Source organism: Typopeltis vanoorti, chromosome 24, assembly GCF_054136105.1.
Source record: "Typopeltis vanoorti isolate ZY-2024b chromosome 24, IOZ_Tvanoo_1.0, whole genome shotgun sequence".
Taxonomy (NCBI): Eukaryota; Metazoa; Arthropoda; class Arachnida; order Uropygi; family Thelyphonidae; genus Typopeltis; species Typopeltis vanoorti.
The window spans coordinates 23132191-23155954 of record NC_143572.1 but is presented as its reverse complement, the minus strand read 5'-3'; the positions used below and the strand labels follow the sequence as shown (position 1 = coordinate 23155954).

At 36.0% G+C, this 23764-nt stretch overlaps 1 protein-coding gene across 1 annotated transcript in view; it reads right to left on the bottom strand.

Annotated features, from left to right (window-relative positions):
* Positions 1-23764, bottom strand: part of LOC150093017 (sushi, von Willebrand factor type A, EGF and pentraxin domain-containing protein 1-like) — a 154957-nt gene that overhangs the window by 69326 nt on the left and 61867 nt on the right. Inside the window, exons 12-19 of the mRNA XM_090414101.1 lie at positions 22034-22109; positions 21456-21920; positions 14901-15125; positions 14639-14800; positions 6757-6918; positions 4998-5153; positions 4705-4851; positions 4292-4519 (exon numbers count right to left, since the gene is read on the bottom strand). Of these exons, the coding sequence (XP_090270227.1) occupies positions 4292-4519; positions 4705-4851; positions 4998-5153; positions 6757-6918; positions 14639-14800; positions 14901-15125; positions 21456-21920; positions 22034-22109 (1621 nt within the window). The remainder of the gene's footprint in view (positions 1-4291; positions 4520-4704; positions 4852-4997; positions 5154-6756; positions 6919-14638; positions 14801-14900; positions 15126-21455; positions 21921-22033; positions 22110-23764) is intronic.

Below are 23764 nucleotides of genomic sequence, written 5' to 3'. Positions count from 1 at the left end.
TTTATTGATGTTGAAGTGTCATTCTTTATAGTTTTTCCACGATAATATTCACGATATTTGAGAGGGCGTGCTGATGGTAGTACTGCATTAGAAGACTCTGAAAGATAAGTTATTTAGTTTTGTAAAAAAAATAGCGTTATTAGTTTAAAAATTGTGTTAGAATTAGAATATATTGCGGAGTTAATTAGTATAGCTTAAAAAATTTGTTATAAATAGTTAATTTAGTATTTTGATAAGACAGGGTAGATACGTAGCGTAGCACATGGCACCAAAGCGAAGAAAGGCAATGGCGTCCAAATCACCGTATTTGTTTGAAGAATTTAACCAAAGGGAATTCGTCCAGTGTAATGTCTGTGGAATGCATGCTTTACAGAGAGAGACTGGAGTTTGGTTTGAGAGCAATAGTTATGGGAAAGTGTCATGAAAGTGAGGATCTGAAGTGTGTCAGGTCGCGAGATTGACTTAATGGATGAAAGTCAGAATGCGGTAGAAAATTGGGTTATAACGTCAGATAGAATGGAGAGTGAGTTTAAAAGTGATACAGTTGATGGTAAAAGTAAAAGTACAGAGCGAGAGAATGGTTTGATGATAAAAAAAATGAAGAGTTAGCTGCAATGAGGGGAGATAGCTCGGTTGCGCGGAGTGATACATGGGGCGAAGTGGCAGCTGCAGTGATTACAAAAATTTCTACCGAATGGATCAGCTAACAAAAAGAAGCAAGTGCGTGATAAGATAAATGGGAACATGATCGGGAGAGAAAGAAAAATTAAGAAGCGAGTGTTATATGGTGATTCAGTAGTAAAAGGTTAATAGATGAGAGTTTGACAAAATCATGCTTTCCGGGTGCGAAAATTAATAATGTAAGTGAGGCTATTAGAGCACAGAAGCATAGGGTGAAAGAAATGATAATAGTGGCGGAACGAATGATTTTAAAGGTGAAAAATTTGCTATGAGAGAGAGAGAGAGGACTTGAAAGAATTACTAGAGGTAGCAAAAGGAAAGACAGAGAGTTAAGATAGTTAGTCTGTTGCCGCAGTATGACAGAGTAGAGTTGAGAAGGAGGCCATAATTGCAAATGACTCTATGCGCAGGTTATACAGGAGGAGTGGTGTGGTGTGGAGTTTGTTGATGTGTGGAGTGAGTCTGACCGGTTAAAGGATTTATACAAGAAGGATGGTTTGCATCTGAATGGATTTGGTGTGTGGAAACTGGAAAAATGTTTGCTGAATGAAGTGAAAATGGATTTATAGAATCAGGGAAACGAGCTTTTAGGGAGGGTGGAGATGCTGTTGAGAGGACATGCAGACATCAGTGAGGTAGTTGAGTGTAAGAATGTGTATAATATGCCTGAGTTAGGGCGAAGGATAACAAACTAAAAGGGAATAGTTAGTATACGGCGTCAAAGTAAGGGTGGGACTAGGGGACTTCTGCACTTTATGTACACTAATGCCGGGAGTATTCGGCATAATGAGGAAGTTTTGGCCTTGGTTAGTTCTTCCGGCCATAGTGAGACATGGCTAACAGAAGATGATATAGTTAGTAGGATAGAATGTGAGGGATATAGTGTGTTCAGGAAAGACAGAGAGAAAAGAATTGGAGGAGGAATGTTATTGATGATAACTGATGAACTGCAGCCAAAGAGAATAGAAGTTAAACTTCAGGATAATGAAAATAGCACATTTGAGGCTATCTGGTGTGAGATTGAGGTCAGCAGAAAAACATTTACAGTTGGGTGATGCTATAGAAAAGGCGATGGAATAGATAATGGAGACAGTATGCATAGGCAAATAGGCTCAATGAGTGGAGGACAGGTAATTATTATGAGGATTTCAACTATGGTTAAATTGACTGGAGAGAAGAGAGGACAAATGGGAGGAAGGAAATGAATTTTATGCAGTTACTAAGGGATAACTACCCGAGACAGCATGTAATGGAATATACTAGGGGTTCGAGAGTGCTTGACCTAGTAATTGCATCTGAGAAATTGACTATTATGAATATCGCCATATTGCCACTAATTGGTGAGAGTGATCATAGGATGTTGAACTGGGAAGTGGCTAAATGTGTGGAATTTTCAATTAAGACGGCACATGTGGAATTACCTGGCCTGTAAGTATGACAAGCTTAGGGGATTGCTTGGATCAGTGCCATTGCATGTTAAACTGCAAGAGCTGGATGTTGATAGTGCATGGGAAGTGGTAAAGGAGCGTTTGAGGGAGGAAATGGCTGACTGCATACCTAGAGTCCAGAGAGTAAATCAAGTGGTAGTTAAATGGATGAATAACACCATTAAGCTTGAGCTATAAAAAAAATAAACAATTGTGGATGAAATTTAAGGAGAAAGGTGTCCTGCAGGCACACGAGCAGTACAAAGCACAGGCTAGAAGGGTAACTAGTGTGGTACAAAAAGCAAAAAAAAGATCATGAAAGGAAATTAGCAATGCAAGGTAAAGTGAATCCCAAACAGTTCTTTCGATATGCTGCAAGTAAAAGAAAAAATGTATACGGCAAAATTATTTTAAGGAATGCCGATGGCAGGGTAACTGAATCAACTGAAATAGTAGAATTACTAAGCGAACACTCTGCAGGAGTATATCATCAGGCTGTGATATTGCAGGAATGAGAGAACAAATGGCTGATACAGGAAAATTGAAGTGAATGAAATGGAGGTGAATAGTATATTACAGAACCTTAATGTAAATATATCTGTGGGATTGAATGGTATACCAACTCGAGTCTTACGTGAAGCGGAATTGTCAGTTCCCTTGACCATATTGTTTAATTTAAGTCTCAGCTCTGGGTTAGTCCCGAGGGGGTGAAAAGAAGGGGAAAATAGCATAAAGGAGGTTCCAAGACTGCTGTTGCAAATTACCGACTGATCAGCATATCAGGAATCATTGTCAAGGTTTTGGAGATATTAGTCAAGAGCAAAATACAGGAATGGATAGATGAAAATGGGATACTGTGTGGAGGGCAGCATGGTTTTGTGAAGGGTAGATCATGCCTCAGTAACTTGCTCATATATAGTATAATAATAACGGCTGAACTGGATAAGTGTAATGGATTTACAGTGATACTGCTGGACCTTGCTAAGGTCTTTGACAGGATACCACATGGAATTCTAATCAGTAAACTGCAGCACATGGGGATGGATATAGGGTTAGTGAGATGGATAGGAGAGTGGTTGATGGAGAGATATCAGAGAGTAGTTTATTCAGGAGTGGAGTCCAAAAGAAGGCCTGTTACTAGTGGTGTGCCGCAGGATTCTGTTCTTGGGCCGACCACTGATATTTAATTTGTTCATTAATGATATAGGAAAGGATCTGAGAGGAACTATTCATTTATTTGCTGATGATGCAAAGTTGGGTAGGGCAATAGTGAATACACATGATGTCAAAATTTTGCAGGATAAGTTGGCTAGATTGGCAGTCTGGGCTAATGAGAATGGATATCAGTATAATGTAGCAAAGTGTAAGGTTATGCATTTTGGGGTGAATAAATTAACAGCAGTATACCACACTGATGGAACTGTGCTCCAGGAGGATGATAATGCCAGAGATTTTGGTGTGTTGGTGGATAGGGAGTTGAAAAGTTTAGGGGGCACATAGCAAAAGTGGCTAAATCAGCTCATCAGATCACTTGGTTACTGAAGAATACTTTGACGAGTAAAGATAAGAAAGTTAGTGTTCCTTTTTATTGAGCCTAGATAAGACCCTCATCTTGACTACTGTGCCCAAATCTGGGTCCCTGGGTTTCTTCTTGATGGGGAGGAGGTAGAGAGGATCCAGAGGTGAGTGACCAAGATGATAGCTGGTCTATGGAATGAACCTTACGAGAACAGGTTGAAGATCTGTGGGTTACAGAAATTGGTTGAAAAGGGGTGATGTGATTGAGACATTCAAATTACTGAAGGGTTTTTACAAGATTAATTCAGAGGAAAATTTTTAGAATAGGTCTGGTGATGGGAGAACTAGGGGCCATCCATGGAAATTGAGCAAGAGTGTAGTTAGCAAGGGTGGTAGTACTAGGTTTTTTACTTGGAGAGTGGTGAATGAGTGGAATAAGCTGCCAGAGATTGTTGTGGGTGTCATGACTGTAAATGAGTTCAAATCAAAGTATGATAGATACTGTGCGAATGCCGAATAGTTGTTCTTGATATGATGTTTAGGGCCTCCATCGATGAGTCTAAGGATTCCTTGGAGTTGCCCGTAATAATAATAATACTACTAATAATAAACTTCATAGATCATATTTGAGACAAACTATAACAAATGCCTTTCTTTCTACTTACCTACATAACCAGTAGCACAAATACATTGGAATCCGTTTACTTGGTCAACGCAGGTGGCGCCATTGTAGCAGGGATCGAATTGGCAGTCATTAATATCTTGATCACAATTAGAACCAGTGAACCCTTCCAGACAGTCGCACGTATAGCCATTCAGAAGATCCCGACAGGTGGCGTTATTCTGACAAGGCATGTTTTCACATTCGTTTATTCCACTCTCGCAGTAAATACCTAAGTGCAAGTGGAGAAAACAATAATTGCGTTCATCATATATATCTTTATTTATTAAAGTAAGGTTTAATTATTATTACTATACCATAGGTATGTACTTGATACATACGTATGGTATAGTAATAATCTGTTCTACTTAATAGTTGAACAGATTATTACTGGTCAACATTAATTTCTTTTCTTACCTGTGTAACCTGCTCGGCATTCGCATACAAATCCAAATTCCAAAGGACGACATGTAGCTCCATTTAGACATGGAACTGAGAAGCAGTCATTGATGGTAAGAACCTCACTAGAATGAAGGGACATGATAGACAAACTGTTGTCTGATCCTGCACAGAATAAATTTATGAAATATTAAAGAAAATGAGTGAAATATTTCTTTAAAGTAATGAATATTATTATTATTATTATTATTATTATTATTATTATTATTATTATTATTATTATTATTATTATGTTTTTTCATTTGTCTTACCTTCGCACATAGAAACTCCAATGTTTCTGCCTGTTTTTACATCATAAGGACACTGGAAACAAGATTTTTCCCCACCGTTTGGCTGGAAGAAACCATCAGGGCAAGGAAAACATGGTTGTAAGCCTGTCCTGGAAACATGTCCTGGAGGGCAGGGATCTATAAGCGAAATAAAATCGTTTTTTTTTTTCTTACTTGACTAGCATAAAACATAGTCATAATTAAATCATGCATCGTGTTAGGATTAAATCGAAATGATCAATGGTCATCACTTCGTTAAATATTAGTGATTGGTTAAAAATAGCAAATTTAGTTAACTATTATCGATATACAGTAAGTAGTCAGTTTCTTATTTTCATTTACATAATACAGCAAGTATCCTTTTTTCACTCATATAACAGTCTTAACTCATTGGCATTGGAACTCCACAAGCTACCGAAAGCGTTCCAGAATGATGGTCCATTTCGACCACATCGTATCCCATGGTTTCCTCAACTAGATTAAAGTTCAGCTTCAAACTTATCGAACCCTTACTCATTCTTCCCTTTCATTTTGTCTGCTTCTGTTCTCTGGAACAGCCTTTTCCGTATTCTCCAAAGAAACTCTAACTACACATGAAACATCATTCCACCTGATCAAATACTTATACATGGTACTGGTATTATCAGTTTTATCAACTCCACGTGTGTTTATAGTTAAGAAAATAACGACGAGGGGGAGCGGCTGGAAAGTTCTGATAAACACCTAGAACAAAAGATATTAAAGCAACTGATATAACCACAAGAAAGAACATATCTTAAAACCCTTTAACCTCTATGTTTCATCAAATTGTAATAATTTGTTCTTTTTCTTTTAGGATATATAAGAAAACAAAACAAAATTAATTCATTTTTGTTCTAGGTGTTTATCAGAACTTTCCAGCTCCGTTCCCCTGGTACATAATTTTATTTTCCTATACATAAATATGAAAGCAAAAAAAAAGGATCAAATATAAACAGACAAAATAAAAATAATATATAATAAATAACAAAAAAAAGAGATACAGATGGAAACCCCAGCATTAATATAGCAGCTTTCCATATTTTAACAAACCATTAAAGACAAAATAAATTATACCAAGAAGTCAACGAAAACACCGATGAATTCAATGAAGAATTCAATGAAACATCTAAAAAGAAAAAAAAAATGATATATAGGTACTTCCATTCATGAGATATGGAAGTGAAAACTGGACTTTGTCCATGAAACTGACTGACCAATTGAAGACTACATAGAGATTGTTAATCAGTATCACTTTTAAGGACAAAATACCTTGAACAGTATCACTTTTATTATATTACTTAAACAAGGTAAACAGGGTAAAGAGACATTGTAACAGCAACTACAATTTTATCCAAGTGGCGACGGGACGGATATATTGCAAGAAGCAACACTTAAAAATGGACAACAGTAATATCCGGATGATATCACAGAGATGGGAAGAGAACTAAAGGAAGACGAGATGAGATTAAGGAATGGTGGAGGCCGTGGTATAGAAAATCTCAACAAGGAGAAGAGTAGACGAATTGTAGTGGGCCTTAATAGTAGTAGACAGAAAATGGCTGATAAAGAGAAGGAGGAATATGTATAATCGTTTTTTTTTTCATATTATCATTATATAATTCATCATCAAGTCAAAATTCTGGTATAAACTTCTTTAATTGAAATGAATGCCTACTTTTTAAACCTGTTTTCTAATAAAGGTTTTTGAAGTGCCACCTACCTCTACATTCGTCCGCACGTCGTGTGCCTCTGCGATGAGTAGTTGTGGATCCTGGACATTGTAGACAGCTAGTCTGAGCGTAATTGGGTTGATAATATCCCTGAGGACATGTCTGACACTGCTCCAGACCAGTGAGGGAGAAGCTGCCGGGTAAACATTGGGCTGTATCAAACAAAGGCACTTTATCACAATAGGTACCGCATAATAGGCATTAAAACATTGAGACTAAATTATAGAAACTGTAATGGATATCTTAAAGTTTATTTATTAGACTACGCACTCAGTGAACGTTTAACAAAGGCTACTTAGGATTTTCTGTTACCTGGCTTGTTATTTCCTTTGCTGTTATTTATTTAGACAATGAATTCTATTGTTTTTTTTTTTCCCGCAGGATAAAAAGACCGAATTTTCTAGAAAGAAAAACCTTACTCATCTTCAGTTGAAAAAGTCATTATTAAAGTTCCTTGAAGTGTAGATAGGAATCGCTTTGGATCTTTCCAAAAAAAAAAAGAAAATGGCGCATATCGTTCTGGCTAGGTTGCAGAAATGCATCCATTACCTGATCTACGCACTCCAATATAAAAAATACATATATTATTCATGCAGCTGATTATGTTTACGTTTTAATGCAAGAGACATTCAATCTTCGTCATCGTGTGCCAATTAATGATGTTGATCCAATAGTAGATCGTCATCATCATAGTAAGTGAAGGATATTATTTCATTATATGGAAAATTTATATATCTTGACTTCTCTTGGGAGGCCTGTGTAGCTCAGTGGAAGTGGCTCTTGCATCCTCTGTGCTAGGCCGCACGAAGATAGACTTATTGTTCAAGTTTAGTCGCCGAATGCAGGAACTTTTTCTAAGCCTTTCTTCGAATCCCAACTTAGTCGATCTCTGTCACGGGCAAACTCTGAAACTCGGGTTTTTCATCCGCAGAACCCATATTGTTTCATACAGTAACATGTCCTGTTAGGGTTAGGTACCAAGAGAGGCATCACTTGTTTAGCGTAAACTTATTATTATTTATTTATAATACTTCTCTTGTAATTGGAATATTTCACTAGACCTATTATGGGCATCAGATTACTCAAGCATAATGTTTAGTTGAACTGTTATTTTGAGAAAACTTTTTCCTTTTTTTTTTTTATTTGAGATCCAAGAATCGTTCTTTTTAAGTGAACTGTTATCAGATTTATGAGTAACGTCATTTCTGAAAGGGTAATGTTTTTGGCAGCAACCGAAAGGTATAGAGATTGTAAAATAACAAACTCTTATACAAGGATGATTGTTATAGGCCTTCCCTTTTTTCCATTGGTAAGCACTGTACAGATATAATGACAATAGTTATTTATTTCAGTAACTAATTTTCTTACTATAATTTTGTAACTAATAATGTTTTCCTAACAGAAATCCGTAAGCAGCTGAACACTGTATGAATTTATGGGATTAATTCTTTTAACTAGAACTAATTATTATTATTATTACGGGCAACTCCAAGGAGTCCTTAGACTCATCGAGGGAGGCCCTAAACTACTCAATACCCACACAATATCTATCATACTTTGCCTTGAACTCATTCATAGTCATGGCACCCACAACAGACTCTGGCAGCTTATTCCACTCATTCACCACTCTAAAAGAAAAAAACCCAGCTCTAACACCCTTACTAACCACGCTCTTGCCCAGCTTCCATGGATGGCACCTAGTCCTCCCACCACTAGTCCCGTTCTGAAAAATATCCTCTGAATTAATCTTATCGAAACCCTTCAGTAATTTGAATGTCTCAATCATAATAACTATAATAATCCTAGAACTCCGTGAAGTATACTTATTAGTACCTCACGAAATTCTAAGATTCATCGTCGGCTGATAACTTTCATCCAAATGCTCATTGTCCCTAAACTCATTTACAGATGATGCACTTATCACGCCATCTGGCAACACATTCTAGTCACATACTACTTTCCATGAAAATAATTAAGTTCCCACTCTTGCTAACTACATTATTACACAACTTCTGCATATTTCTCTAAAATTCGTTTCTAACTTGCATATCTTATTATATCTCCCTTTTCTGATTTATAAAATTTGACTGCCTTATTCATTAAGCTATCTTCATGGCCAACATTCCAAAGCTATCCTGTTTACCAGTTCAATTTCTCTCCCATTCAAAACTCAGGAGCTCAAATCTGACTAGAAACAATGGCTCGTCAGTATTTTTCTGCGCATTGCTGTAATCCATTTTTTTTTCTTTCTTTGCCACTTTCGCGGGATACAGTTAAACTCTTTTGTTCACTTTTGCTATTATATCTCTAGATACATCTCATAGATCCCCGCATCATCAGTTTTTGACACTATAGATAGTCACGTCAGTGTAATAATACACTGCTTGTTATCTCCTCGAACCAAAATGTATATAACCTTACGCTTGGTAGCACTGAAACTTTTCTACCATCATCTGCTCACACTATTCTATTATAATCCTTCTAGAAGCCTGATATCACAATCATTTCTTAGTTCCCAACGTGGCATCATAGTCAAATGAATGAATATCTCCTCAGTATCATTGACATGATTTTATTGAAATAAGTTTTGGGACCTCCCTTATTTCAGAATGAAATACTAATGTGTACATTATTGTCGTCACACGTGTCTTGTATTGCTATATAATAAGGCAAACAGATATATATATCTAAAGTCGATCGCAAATCTGAATACTGTCAACAATACATGGAGAAGAATTTAGGCTTCAAAATAAACTCTGGAGGATGCCATACGAGTGGTCTGTCATTCGTGATGTTGATAATTGATTGGATCACACAAAACAACTGTTTTGATTTTCGAAAATCTACAGATATTCAAACTAATAAGGCATTGCAAAGAGCTGCACAGTCTTGATTATACAGAAGGGCAGTTTCATACAAGCAAAACATCAATCAGAACGGTAATCAACGCAGACAGATAGCATATCATGACTGATCCGCACAGTGTTAGAAGCCCACAGTATGGAGCAATGAATCACGCTAGACCATTTTTTTTCTGATTAGATGAGTGAGTGAGTGAATGTGAGCCTTGCTGAAGAGATGGGTGGGTGGGGCCTTATACTCGAATACATAAGCTCACCTGTGAAGTTTGATAGTGGAGGTGAAATGGTCTGTAGTCGTTTCCCTAGATAAGGACTAAAACCATTGGTAAAGCTAGGAAAAGCTGGGAATTGGTAAAGCTGACAGATATTTAACATCTGAATGATGTAATGCTTCCTGAATTGTGGCAGCTTTATGAAAACAGACTCGTGTCTCTTTCAATTCGAGAATGCCCCCTGTCGTACTTGCAGGTATCGTTGCAATATGATTAAAAGAAAATAATGAAAGAAATAAAAAACTTCACTGACATGACTAGGCTCCCGATCCCAGAAACCCACAGAATACCTTTAGAAAGAACCAAGCATAGGTTAAAGGTCAGGCTACCGCGTCCAACAACGATTACTTCAACATGATTATCATGTTGAGGTAATCGTTGAGGGGTGGAATCATGTTGAGGGTGAAATGTTCCAAAAGACCTGTCATATCACAAAATGTTGGAAGATATGCCCAGATTCAAAGGACGGCCCATATGCTTTTGCGATCTGTGTAATTTTGGTTTATCTGAAATACCTATGGGTTGTTTGATTAGTAAATATTCAGTGAAAGTGATGACCTTTTTTTTTTTCCCGTCAGTTTGATGATCGAAGAAGATGCATTACTAATGAGGATATACTTGTTGATAATTGGGATCATAAAAAGTTCATTTAGTAAAAATAGGCTATACTAAACAGCGAATGAAAAAAAAAACAACAGATACTGGAATTCGTTTGAGTTCATTTAGGCAGATCTTCTGAATTAAGTGATTATCTGCTGCAATTTTCTGCAAGACGATGATGTAAACGACTGCAAAGTGATTGACTTTGCAATATCAGAAAACTGGTAATTAGATGCTTACGTACCCTCTACGAAGAGAAAGATATTGGAATTCCAAGTTTCACAAACTAGAATGATAAATGATTTGCAATTCCATCCACACAATTTCTCAAAAGCAATGTGGAATATGAGAAGAGATATTCTTGTTTGATTTATTTTGATATGATACTTTACCATATGAAGAACTCAGATTCAGTGTTCCTGTATTGGGAGGGGGGGGAGGAAGACTAACAATATCCTGATTCTGCTTTTTTTTTTTTTTTTGAATAACGTCAAAAAGAGGAATATCTTGCAGTTAGGTGTGAACGCATTAGCATTCAACAACATTTTTTATCCGACTGTGTTTGGTATTGTAGTCAAATCACGGGTTAGAGAGTAAATGGATACAAGACAGATCATTTTAAATACTGAGCTGATCAAGTTTATACTGAATTTTCCCTTTCCATGCAATGATAACGGGTCACGCGTTTTTGGCATAATTTTTTCGACTTAACTCATTTGTTCGATAAATCAATTTTGAGTTGCAATCCCTTTTGTAACAGGAGAAGTTCTTCATGCTTCTTTTCATGCCAAGTTAGCTCACTTTAGACTATTGTGGAAGGTTTTAATCACCGCTCATTCATGTTTTTCTTTGCAGCAAAATAAAATTTTCCGTTGCCTGAATGTCGGTTTTTTTTTATAGATTTCTTTATCGTTATGATATTCTTAAAAAAGGAGAAAATAAACATCCGTTTTACAAATAACTTCTTCAAAGAAGAGCATAAAAAGAGTTCTACACCTCCGAATCAAAAAAATTAGAATAATAATAAAAAAAAAATGTTGAATGATTTGCAATTCTAATTTATTGCATAGAAAATAATTATTACCAATATTAATTAGCATAATCGAAATATACGTACTTTATAGATTATATAACCATGTAAACACATAAAAATGCAATAGAAATTATAAGAAAACTGTTATTTGAAAACATTCACAAAATTAGAATAACTTTTAACGTGGTTCAAAATATTAGAATATTCCAAATTTTTCCGATTGGTTTTGAGGAGAGCATAGAAATAGCATCTATTTTAGTAGCTGCGGGACTGACTCGTGTGTGAGGAATCGTTTTCGCATGGATTTCAGTTAATCATTTGCTAAACATGGGTCGAACGAGTGACATATCGGAAGCCAAGAAATTTCGTATGGTGTTTCTACTCAAAGAAGGCCAAACTCAACGGTTTATAGCTAAGGAATTGAAACGTTCTCAAGCAAGCGTGAGTAGAGTATTGAGACAGTATTCTAATAACCGGAGTTTTCAAAATAATCATTGCAATAGCGGTCGAAAGATAATAACTACATCCAGAGATCAGAGGAGATTGAAGAATATGGTGAAGAAAAACCGCTTCCGAAGTGTAAGATATTTTCACAGGAAATGGAAAGAACTAGCTGTGAATGTGTCTAAATTTACGACGTTGAGATGGCTGCACAAACACGTGTGCCGCTTATGACTTCCAAGCAAAAGGCAGCTAGAGTGATTGTGTAAGCTAAGACTGTTGTGAGCCCAAGAAGACTAGAAAAAGGTACTTTTTTAGCGATGAAAGTATGTTTTGTGTGTCCCATGGTCATCAAGGGATACGTGTTTGACGTCTTAAGCAAAAAGCATTTGATAAAGAATGCGCGAAACGTTCGGTGAAATTTGCGACCTCTTTCATGGTATGGGCTTGTATGACCACAGAGGGTCCAGGTGGGATGTGTACGAAAGAATCACTTCCAAAGTGCACCAAAAAATTCTTGAGCACTTTGTGTTACCGGCGTCGGAAGATTTATGTGATGGTGATTTCCTTTTTCAGCAAGATTCAGCTTCTTGTCACACTTCCAAGACCACCAATGTAATTCCTTGGCCGGCAAACTCACGAGATTTAAACTCACATTGAGAACTTGTGGGAATTATGAAGAAACATCTTCAAGAAGTTTCCTAAGAGACAAAAATGAACTTGTTTCTAGTCTGCAGACCATATGGACATGTTTTGATAAAAAAAAAAAAAGACTCTGAACCGCCAGTAAATAATATGCCAACCGTTTACGAATGGTCATAAAAGCTTATGGGGATGCAGCAAAGTACTAATTATCATCTTGTTTCCCTTTGATTGTAATGTTTGTGCATTTAATTTCGCATTATTCGAATATTGTGGATCACGTTAAAAATTATTCTAATTTTGTGAATGTTTTCAAATAACAGTATTCCTATAATTTATATTACATTTTTATGTGTTTACATGGTTATATAATCTTCAGCAAATCTTCAGTACGTAGATTTAGATGATGCTAAATCATATTGGTTAATACTTATTTTCTGTGCAACAAATTAGAATTGCAAATCATTCAACACATTTTCTTTGATTATTCTAATTTTTTATTCTGAGGTATCATATCAGAAGCGCGTACGTATAAATTGAAGTTCGAAAGTGAAATAGCACAGAAATGATTACGTAAATGTTCAATACTCTATCAACGGACTTCCAAAACACGTTTTTTAAGTCCTATCGGTAAACCGTGGCGCACGAACACGAATAACAAGGAGCATTACAGCGCGCGCAAACACACACACACACACACACACACACACACACACACACACACACACACACACACACACACACAAAAGCAGGCAACAGCTTACGTACTTGTCTCATTACTTTTCAATTTCTCAAATATGCCACTTCATTTCGCCTTAAATAAATATTTCCAGCCTCTGGACTTTCGTTACTAATATTCCTTTCCTTTCATATAGCGTGCTGGGGTGAACCTTCGTGGCTCAGTAGGTATTGACACCCTTTTGGTACACCGTTCCGTACGAACAGAACATGCTCCATACCATGACACCACCTCTGGAACTGTTAGTTGTGTTTACAAGACAAGCTGTAAACATGTTCATTGCTTCATGGGGCACCTGCCAAACTCTCTGCCTACTATCGGTACAGATCAAGGTGTACCATGACTCGTCGGACCACATGACTTTTCCCCTCATTCTTCCAGTGTCCAGTCACGGTATTTCTGACATCACTGTAGACGAACTTTTCAATTATTCGCAGAAATTATTGGTTTCCGTATAGGCATACATACATACGACTGCCAATACCGATCCTCTTCAATTCATTACGCATAATTCGGTGAGATGGGGTCAATTGCTGCAAACAGGAAGTTCTGCTTGTCCGTACAATCCTCAGACGACGACACTCTCGTTCTTGACCATAGTTATGCCTCTTAGACAAGCAATGTGGGTTATTTTTCCACTGATTAAACATCTCATCTTTTGGGAAACCAGTCAGCTCTGCTATTTTCAGAATCATGGCTCCAGCCAGACGGGCACTCACAATAAGCCCTTTATTGAACTCCGAAAGATCCTTTGATTTTCCATTGAGATCAGCACTATTGACTACTCTGACCAGCAGCTTTCTTAAATGGTTGCCTAGAACACGAGGTGATGCACATGACTAAGCATATACGCTACGTAAGTGACGTATATCTCATCTGTATAACGGTGTAATTCAGTGGTCGGTACTTACCTCACAGTTTTAGTCGCTTTAGCCGTAATTCCAACAATAACAACCACAACTATTGTGCGAGAACTAAATCAGCTTAACTCTGGAATTTAGAGTTTCAAACCACTTTCATTTTGGCATACTATATATAGATGCGTAAAATTTTAAGTCACTAAATTTTAATAGAATCAAATTGGCTGACAATCAATGTATTTCTCGTCCTTTCTTCTTAATGGTGATTTCAATATTGTATATGTGTGTGTGTGTGTGTGTGTGTGTGTGTGTGTGTGTGTGTGTGTGTGTGTGTGTGTGTGTGTGTGTGTGTGTGTGTGTAAAATAAAAATATTTATTACATTTGAGTTATTACTGTTCAGAGATGTAGAATAATTATCTTTACCTTTGCACTCTCCCACACTTTTTGAGTAGCCTGTTTCTGTAGATGTCCTTTCAGGGCATACCACGCATGACAGTTGCCCTTCTTCGAACTGGTAAGTTCCTTGAGAGCAAGGGATGCACTTCTCCACTACCACGTTGAAATATGTGCCTACTGGACATTTAACTAAAACGGAAAAGAAAAGAAATACCATAAAATAGCACATTTATAATTTTGAAATGTTTACAAATTTCGTTTAAATAATTTTCATTAAGAAGGAACATACCACAGTGATTATTCATCGGCACAGATCCTTGCTCACAAACAAATCCACCTTCTGCATCTTCAAATCGGACATATTCAATTTTAAGGCGATTACTTCCCAAGGCAAGATCCAATTCTCCACGTTTAGCTGATTCTTCGAGGTTATTTATAACATTCTGTAAGTTAGTGAGAAGGATTTTCTGATGGTGCTGTTGAGAAGATGGTGGACTCTCACTCTGATGTTCACCTTGGGAAAAAAATGGACAATCGAATCTGTTTAATACCTTTTCTGTCACTTCTATTCTGAATTTATTCTAATAATACATAATTTGTTTTTATTTGATATTTTTTATGGCGCAAAAACATCAAAGGTCATACTGCTACGCGAGGACAGTGCATATGGTAGACAGTTAGTAGGACAACCACAAAAATTCATGCCTTTGGCGATCGTGCTCCAATTTATAGGAGAGTTTAGAGGAAAAGAAAGCAAATGTTTTCTTACAGAATAATTTCTAAAAAGGAAAATGTCACATTCTAAATTAAACAAATTCTTCGGTAGAGTTGATAACAGTGTCGCTCTCAACCCAATAGGTCTCTTGTTCAAATCCCACTGTGGACATGACTTTTTGAAAGTCATGAGATGAAAGATAAGTTTCATCTTCAAGCGAGACACCCCCACCCTGCTTAGTGGATTGAGAAAGTACCATGTGTCTGGAGGGAGACTTCTAGATTACCTAACCCCTAACACATCCACAGTACTAATGTACAATAAATGTAAAGCATTTGATGAGTGAGATTCAAATTTAAAGAGAGAGAGAGAGAGAGAGAGAGAGAGAGAGAGACTAGTTGGAAAAGGAGAACACGAAACACACGCGATTCGCTGTGAATTTTGACATACTATTCTTTTTAGTTGTTTTCATAGTTATATTATTTAATAAATAAATAAAAATGTATAAAAATATCAACGAAATTAATATTTTGATATTTTAATGGCTCAATTTTATTTCTTCAGTGTTAATTTATGTTAAATAATTAAAACAGAATTATAAAACACAATTCTACAATTTCATTTTAGTCTATTATAAACAGTCCTTTTTTCAGCCTATAATGAGCCAAGAACAAAAACAGAGCAATAAATGTTAGGTGGCGTTATCAACAAATAGTATAATCACAAAATTGTAACAGACGACAATTTTATTTAGAACATTTAATGGATAGTGAAAACCGTTTTCTTCGCTGTAATGTGAGTAAATATGTTTCATATACTGTTTTATCTTTATTTTTTTATTGACATATTTTACATATGCTTTATTTACATATATTATTTAATATATGGAAATTTATTTATTTAATGTATGTAATTAATTTTATGAATTTTTTGCTTCAAAACGCTATCATAATACTGTATATATGCAAGGAAACTTCCAAATGCTATCTTATGCTGACAACTATCAATCTGTGAATAAACTGAAAATTTCGCATTTATAAAATACCACTAGAACTTCAAATAATTATATAATTATACAAAATTGACAGATACCATCACTATAATATACGATAACTATTCAAGTTATATTTATTTACAGTGAAAAGAGGTGAAATTCAATGTAATATTATACCACTTACTTGGTGCTAATTTTATTCAATGCAAATCAGTTATTGACAAGATTTAATTAATAATTTAATTAAAGGATGTTTACCTGGTATCTTTAGGCACAGAGCGATTATCTAATTAAAGGGAATTAAAATTTCTCATTCAATTATGCTGCTAGAATTTTATATATATATGGCAGAAACGGGAGTTAACGGAATTTTATTAAAACCTAAACTTAAATCGGTATTTGAAAACAAATACAAACTTTTATCATGCCATTCAATTAAATTTAATCTTAATGAATGACTCCATAGAGTCATTCATTAAGAAATGATTCTTAATGAATGACTCTATGGAGTTCCAAGGCTACATTACTGTACACCACACCACGCTACACGATTCGCCATCTACTAGTACTTGCTAACTTACAGTCCACTGTTTGCCTACACCACTCATATGCACTACACAGTATTTCTGTCTCTTATTTTCATGTTTTCTCGTGATGGTTTGAATGCTGTATAGCAGGCATGTCAAACTCGTTTACCTCCAAGGGCCAAATTAAGAATTATACATCAAGCCGCGGGCCGCAACAGAAAATCTCGAAATAAAGAGGAAACAGATTTTTTAATATTAACATTATTCATTAATGTCAACTGAAAAAGCCAGGTCCTTTATCTATTGATCATTTTTTTTAATATTTCACATTCATCAGTTTTCGATTCTAAAAAAAAAAAAAAATGGTAATTTTGTCCAGCAATTCGAAGAATCGCTTTAAAAGTTTATGACTGGAAAGCCTCGAATTTCTGTATAATAAGGTAGATCGCTATATTCACCTTCTATATCTCCTAGAAAGTTACTAAATTGGCGATGATTAAACCCACGTGCACGAATATAATTTACAATTTTACTGACATTTTTTAGGACATGTCCAATATTTAAAACTTTGGAGCACAGTTTGCTGATGAATAATGCAATGAAAATATTGAAAATTATTATTACCTTGTTCTTTGCATTTTTATTTTAAATTTGTAACAACTCCTTTAACAACACCAGTCATGGCAGGAGCACCATAAGTTGCAAGACAAACTAGCTTTTTTAACGGTAAATTGTATTCATTCAAAACTTCCATAAGGGCATCAAAATATCAACTCCAGTGGTTGTATGGTGCATAGGAATTTCTAGAAGTTCTTCACTTACATTTAAGTTCACAGCCAGCTGAGCGATATCCCGTACATCTGTACTTTCGTCAATTGCAAGGGAATTGACGAAAATTTTGACCTCAAATGTTGAATTATTGATTTTAGTTGATTCTGCTAGCAATGGTATTTCTAGATAAGCTTATATTTTTAAATTTCTTTAATTGATCAGGACACAACACTTCAACTGCTTCTCCTTCGGTGAATGGTTTCGACTTGCTTGCAATTAATTGTGATAACAAATAACTGGTTTTTACCGTAGCTTTATTATCTTCAATAGGTTTGGTAAATACACTTTGTTGATTTTGAAGTGTCAACTTTAATTCTGACAATTCACGAAGTTTCGCAACATATTTGTCATAGTTTTCTTTGTGATTTGTATCGTAATGCCTTTTAATATTATATTCTTTGCAAACTGCAATAGTGTTTCTACATATCAGGCATAAATTTTTTTTCCTTAAATACAAAACTATTGTAACTCCCATTTTTCTTGAAAAGTACGATGTTCTTCAATTAATCATGTTTTACTCATACTGGTTGAAGGTTTCGACATTATTTTTATAAATTCTTTATTAATTATAAAGAAAGCACTACGCTTTCTTACGACTTAAAATTACTAACGGCTAGCCTCCGATTGCTGTGGTCAGCGGATGTAGACGCGTACGTACTTGCTCGTTAAAATTCGGTAAAATTCGATATTTATGCAGTGGTGTAACAAGATATTTTGAAATGACAAATAGAACATTATTTCCTTTAGAAATTACAGAGTAGTTTGGCGTATAAAATAATCTTAAGTGGAAACGTTAAATTTTTAAATATGTTTATTTAATTCGGTGGTGTTGTCAAAAGTTAAATAACCATATTGGTTACAAAGTTTAGCGGGCCGCATGTTACTTGTCGGTGGGCCTCATGCGGCCCGCGGGCCGCGTGTTTGACATGCCTGCTGTATAGGAAGAAAAACTAGGCAGTTGGTACTTATGTAAAGTGCGTATAAGTCCATTATTTGAATGGAATAAAATATCTGATAAAGTATATGACATGTTAAAACTGGATATACGTATGCAGATCCTTATCGTATAATGTTCACAGGAGACGTATAATGAAAACAAACTGGATGAGATTGTCGAAAACTTCAGCATAACCGTGGGTTGAAACATATTTCTTTTGAAATTAGAATAACTCCATTTTCTAAGATTTATATATTTTCAAGAGGCTAAGGCTTCCAGACACTAAAGGCTTTCATATTTTAGAGTAAACATAATTTTCTTCTGAAATTAGGGTGCATGCTGCGTTTCCGGAATTGGTAAATATCCGGCCAAGGTCTTTTATGTGGGAAAATGGCGCTTTCACTAATCGGAGAGTCTGGTGAAAAAATTGAGAATTATCAACAGTTCAGATTAATATAAATGCAATAGAGGAAAAGAGAGTCAATGTGTATCCCATCGAGTAATATATAATAAAGTGTAATGAAAGCAGAATACGAATAAATGAATTGAGGTTTCCGTGATGCCTCTATTATTACTGCACAGAACCGTGTAATTATATTCAGAGAAAAAAAAAACACTGTTTAATGACTAGTTTCGTATACATCTTATTGCATACATATATCCTTGGATTACCAAATTAGAAAGAAAAAAAAGCTGTATTAACGTGGAGAGTGCCGAACTAATAAGTGTCATACATCGAATGCTATGTTAAATATAGTATTGATGTCAAACGCATGGTTTGTATAACTTCTCTCAGGCGATTCATCGCTGTGTAGATGTCTGCCATATTCCAACCATAAAATAATAATAAACCAGCTTTTAATAATAAAAGCTGGTTTAAGATGAGATCATGGTTTTTGTTACATTAGATTGTTACATTACCATAGTATTTCGGTGACTTCTTTAAATCTGCTTACACAGTTGTTCAATTCAATGTACGGCATTGTGAGATGCCAAAGTACTTGATGTTTTTCTTTAGTGAGTATGAAAAGACAATCCTGATTTATGTGCTAGCTTTATCTCTTTGATATGTTGAGATGGATTTCTCCTGATCGACCTGTCTGTCCAATATCAGATGCCGCATGCACAAAAAGAAATTCTGCTCCTGGTCGTTTGAGAGGAGAACGAGGCTGTTTGGATAATCACAACATAGTGGACACTTTTTGTAGCAGTGGGACTGCAACTTTTAAGTTGCACTGCTTAATTTATTTTTTTTCTATTTTATCTGTAACGTTTTTAATGTAGGATGCGCTAGTTGTCTTACTCCTGTGAACTCGCTGGAATGTGTAACGGTCTATTTAAGACATTATTGATGGTTTTAATGTTTTCACCATTTTTAGGAGTACCTCTGAGATATATTATTTCTTGCCTTTTGTTGTCATCACTGAATATAGTGTATGCTCTGTTCCTTGCATGTTTTGATGATGCCTATTAGGTACGATGTTGATTATATGGCGTAACATATGGATAGCTTCCGGTGTTGAATTTTTTCCTGTAGACTTTATATGAAAGTTCTCCATTGAAATAAGAACATCTAAAAATAGCGTGATCTGTTTCTCTCAACTTCCAATGTGAATTGGATTTTGTGGTTTAAGCTGCTTAGGAAGTCCGTGAAATTGTGCAGTTGCCTTCACGCCATAATAAAAAAAAAATGTGTTCATGATGTTAGTGTCTTCCGAATATCCCCCCCCCCCCTCTCTCCTCTCAAATGATCAGGAGTGTACAAATATTTTTTTTAAAAAACTTTTATGCATACGGCATCTCTGCTATGTTAGACAGAGAAGTCGAGCGGAGAGAAAAGATGGAGAGGAAAAAGCAAGCACAGAAATCATGACTGGCTTTCCATACCACCAAAGACAAACATCAAGTACTTTGGCAACTTAGAGAAATATAGTACATTGAATTCAAAAACTATGTAGGCAGATTTAAAGAAGACGCTGAAATGCTACGATGTCAAGCTCGATGTAACAAGAACCAAGGTCTTTTCTTTAACCAGCTTTGATCAGCATATATCAAAGACCTATACAGAGATGATGTAGCTTTTGACAGAAATTACTCAGCAGATCACTCTGCTAATGCTGCCCTTCCTTCCCCCTCAGAGACTTTGATTTCTAATCGCATATAGGACGAAAGTTTGATAATTCAACGGAAAGTGAGTCAGCCAGTCTCATACAAGGAATGACAGAGTTTTTCTTCCTAGTTAGGTATTTCATCCCACAAAACAGCAAACGGACTGAAGAACCCACGAGCTTAACAGCTATAAGTTTCATAGCCTAGTTTCTTCGTTTCTAATTTCAACTAAACTAAACTACATCCCCTTGTAGCTTTGGCGGTTTAATATCTCTGAAACAATAAATTACTTTCATATGACTACCTTATGTTTAAAGCGTGTGTGGAAAGAAATATCAATAGATAACATTTCGCAACAGCTATCTCCGTTTTTAGTAACGATGTAATTGTGAATTACAGAGCTTAATACACACGTATGAACAGTGGCGTAGCTAGGGGGGTGGTGGCGGTCCGCTCCGCGGCGTTTTGAATCTTACCCTATACGTCGTTTTGACTTTTTGTAGTATTTTTGGTGTGTATTGGGAGGGGAGGCAAACTCAGGGACTGCCCCGGGCGACAAAAGCTCTAGCAACGCAACTGTGTATGCATTTATAGATATGCAGTATTTCTGTATCATTTCATGTGGAATTTTTATCAGTTTCAACTTCTAATTTTTATTATCTATATTTTGAAATGCAATCTAGGTAACCTGTATTGAAAAATGCGAATATCTTTCTAGTCTTTTTACTTACCTTTCAGCTTAAATTCGAGTTCAATTCTTTTAAATGATCGTGAGTCGCCTGCAGTAGAAGAAAACTGTGAGTTCTGCCCTGCGTTTTTTACATCGACATCAGAATTCTGGAGTGAATTATTATAGCTGCCTCTTAAATAGGCAGTATCAAAGTCTACGATATCATCTGTATCCAGAGGTATAATTTCATCTGAAGGAGACTCCATAACATCCTTCACGTTGTTAGAAGAGGTGTAAGAAAAGGGTTGATAATGTTGATTTTCCGAAAATGGCACGTGGTCTTTATTTTTATTTAAATTGATCTCTGTCGATGATTTTCCTAAAGTCTGATTTCTTTTCATAGCTTTTGATTTAGCTAATACATGTGGAATGGGAACACCCCTTCGGGGTCTTAGATGGAATTCAAAATCTTCTGATTTCACATCACGTCTCCTTCGAAGTATACGATTTGACTCTTCTTCGGCCTCTGGGAAGAAATTAAAACGCATGTAATCCTTAAGTTAAAACTTTTTTCTTTTTTTTCAAAATGAATACACATGGATGCTTTAAAATGTTAGAAAAAACATGGACTTTTCTCACCATCAGGATTTTCTTTGCAAGTAGCAATCATGTTCTCTATAGAGCAAATAACATTATTCTTACAAAGACGAGAAACCTGAGAAAGAAAAAAAAAACTTTCTAGATGTGGGAAGATTTGTTGAAAAGTGATCATTAGACATCATTTTTTAAATCCAAGTTTAGTACTTATTTTATAAAGTGCAGTTTTATAAATTAATTATTTATAAAAAAAAAGTAGTAAATATAGTAAACGCTTTGTTAATCCGCCAGGATGGAACTCGCTGGATTAACAAAGCGTAAATCATATTCGTACCACGCACACAAACTGGCCAAAATATTAAAGACATTGCCGTGCTAAATAATGTAATCTCCTGGCCACACGCGGCGAGTAACGAAAAATGGCAGGCACTGGTTTTAAACAGGGACAAGCTGCCTTTAGGAGAATTTGCGTTCAGCCGTGTGATAATATGCAAAACTCAATTGGCCTGAGTAACTTCGAATGAGGTATAACAACAACATAGTAACAGACTGGTTAAGAGTATCCCACAGAGGCCATTGTTTTATATGAAAGTCCAGTAGGTACAACGGCATCACGGATATTCTGAGAAGGTGTGATAAACAGAAAACATTATAAGACTGTGGAAAAAAATGATTCATACGAGAAGAAGAAGAAAGGCGGTACAATTGGTTAAATAACTGCTTGATATAACCATTAATTGCAATTAAGAATATATGAATACACCATTCTATTCAACGATGGCCTGAAAGGGGTTTTAAAGCAGATGAGCATCGAGAGAAAGATTACATGGTGTGAATACTGATTCTTGTTATTTTCTACAGACGGACAATAGTATGGCGAGAAAAGTAAGGCCACAAGCCAACCATGCTTGGTTACAGCGATATAAAGCAGTGGCAATGGAATGATGGTACGGGATATGTTTTCCGCGTGATACCTCTGGACTTCTCGATATCATCAGAACAAAAGATAAACGATGAGTGACTTGCCTGAACAGCGTTATCGTTCAAATACATGCATGTGATGACTTCTATCTAGATAACGTCAGATCGCAGGGCATCTTTCATCAAAGAATAATTAAAGAAACTTCACAGTGACTTGACCTGTTATGACTAAGGAGAATCATCCCTTGAGTCATTACCTCCCTGTCCTATTCAGCTTCTCTGCCACGGACTCACAGCTACCATATTTGATGGAACTGCAGACTGTCATCATATCCGTCTGGTAAAAGACATTTGTTCAATGTTTTCAGAACCTCGTGAATTCGATATCACAAAATTTTAGAAGCACCGAGGCTGCTCTGAAAGTTTGATGGTTCGACTTCGGCCAGCTCTGTTGTGCAGGCAATTGGACCACTATTCACTTGCCATTTTATCGTTAATGCTTTGCCAAAGCCTTGTAACATTATGTACTGATTTATTTTTTTTTTAATTTGAATCCTTTCTCCAAAAAAGAGTGTAAATCTTTTGTAGATTAGTACCTTGGATAGGCTAAGGATTAGATACTCTAACAACCCGCTGCAGGGACCAAACAGAACTTTTCCATGTCGCTTACCTCCTTTGAAGTTGCTCCAAGCGTCCAAATAAGCAAAGTCTCACACGGGGTAATGAAATTCATGTACTTCCTGAAGACATTCATAAAACAACAGGATTCTATCCACAGAGTGTTGATTGAGTGGAGACACCGCCCACTCAGCCCATCAAGCCAGTAATGAAATAACAAAGTAACTTGCTGAA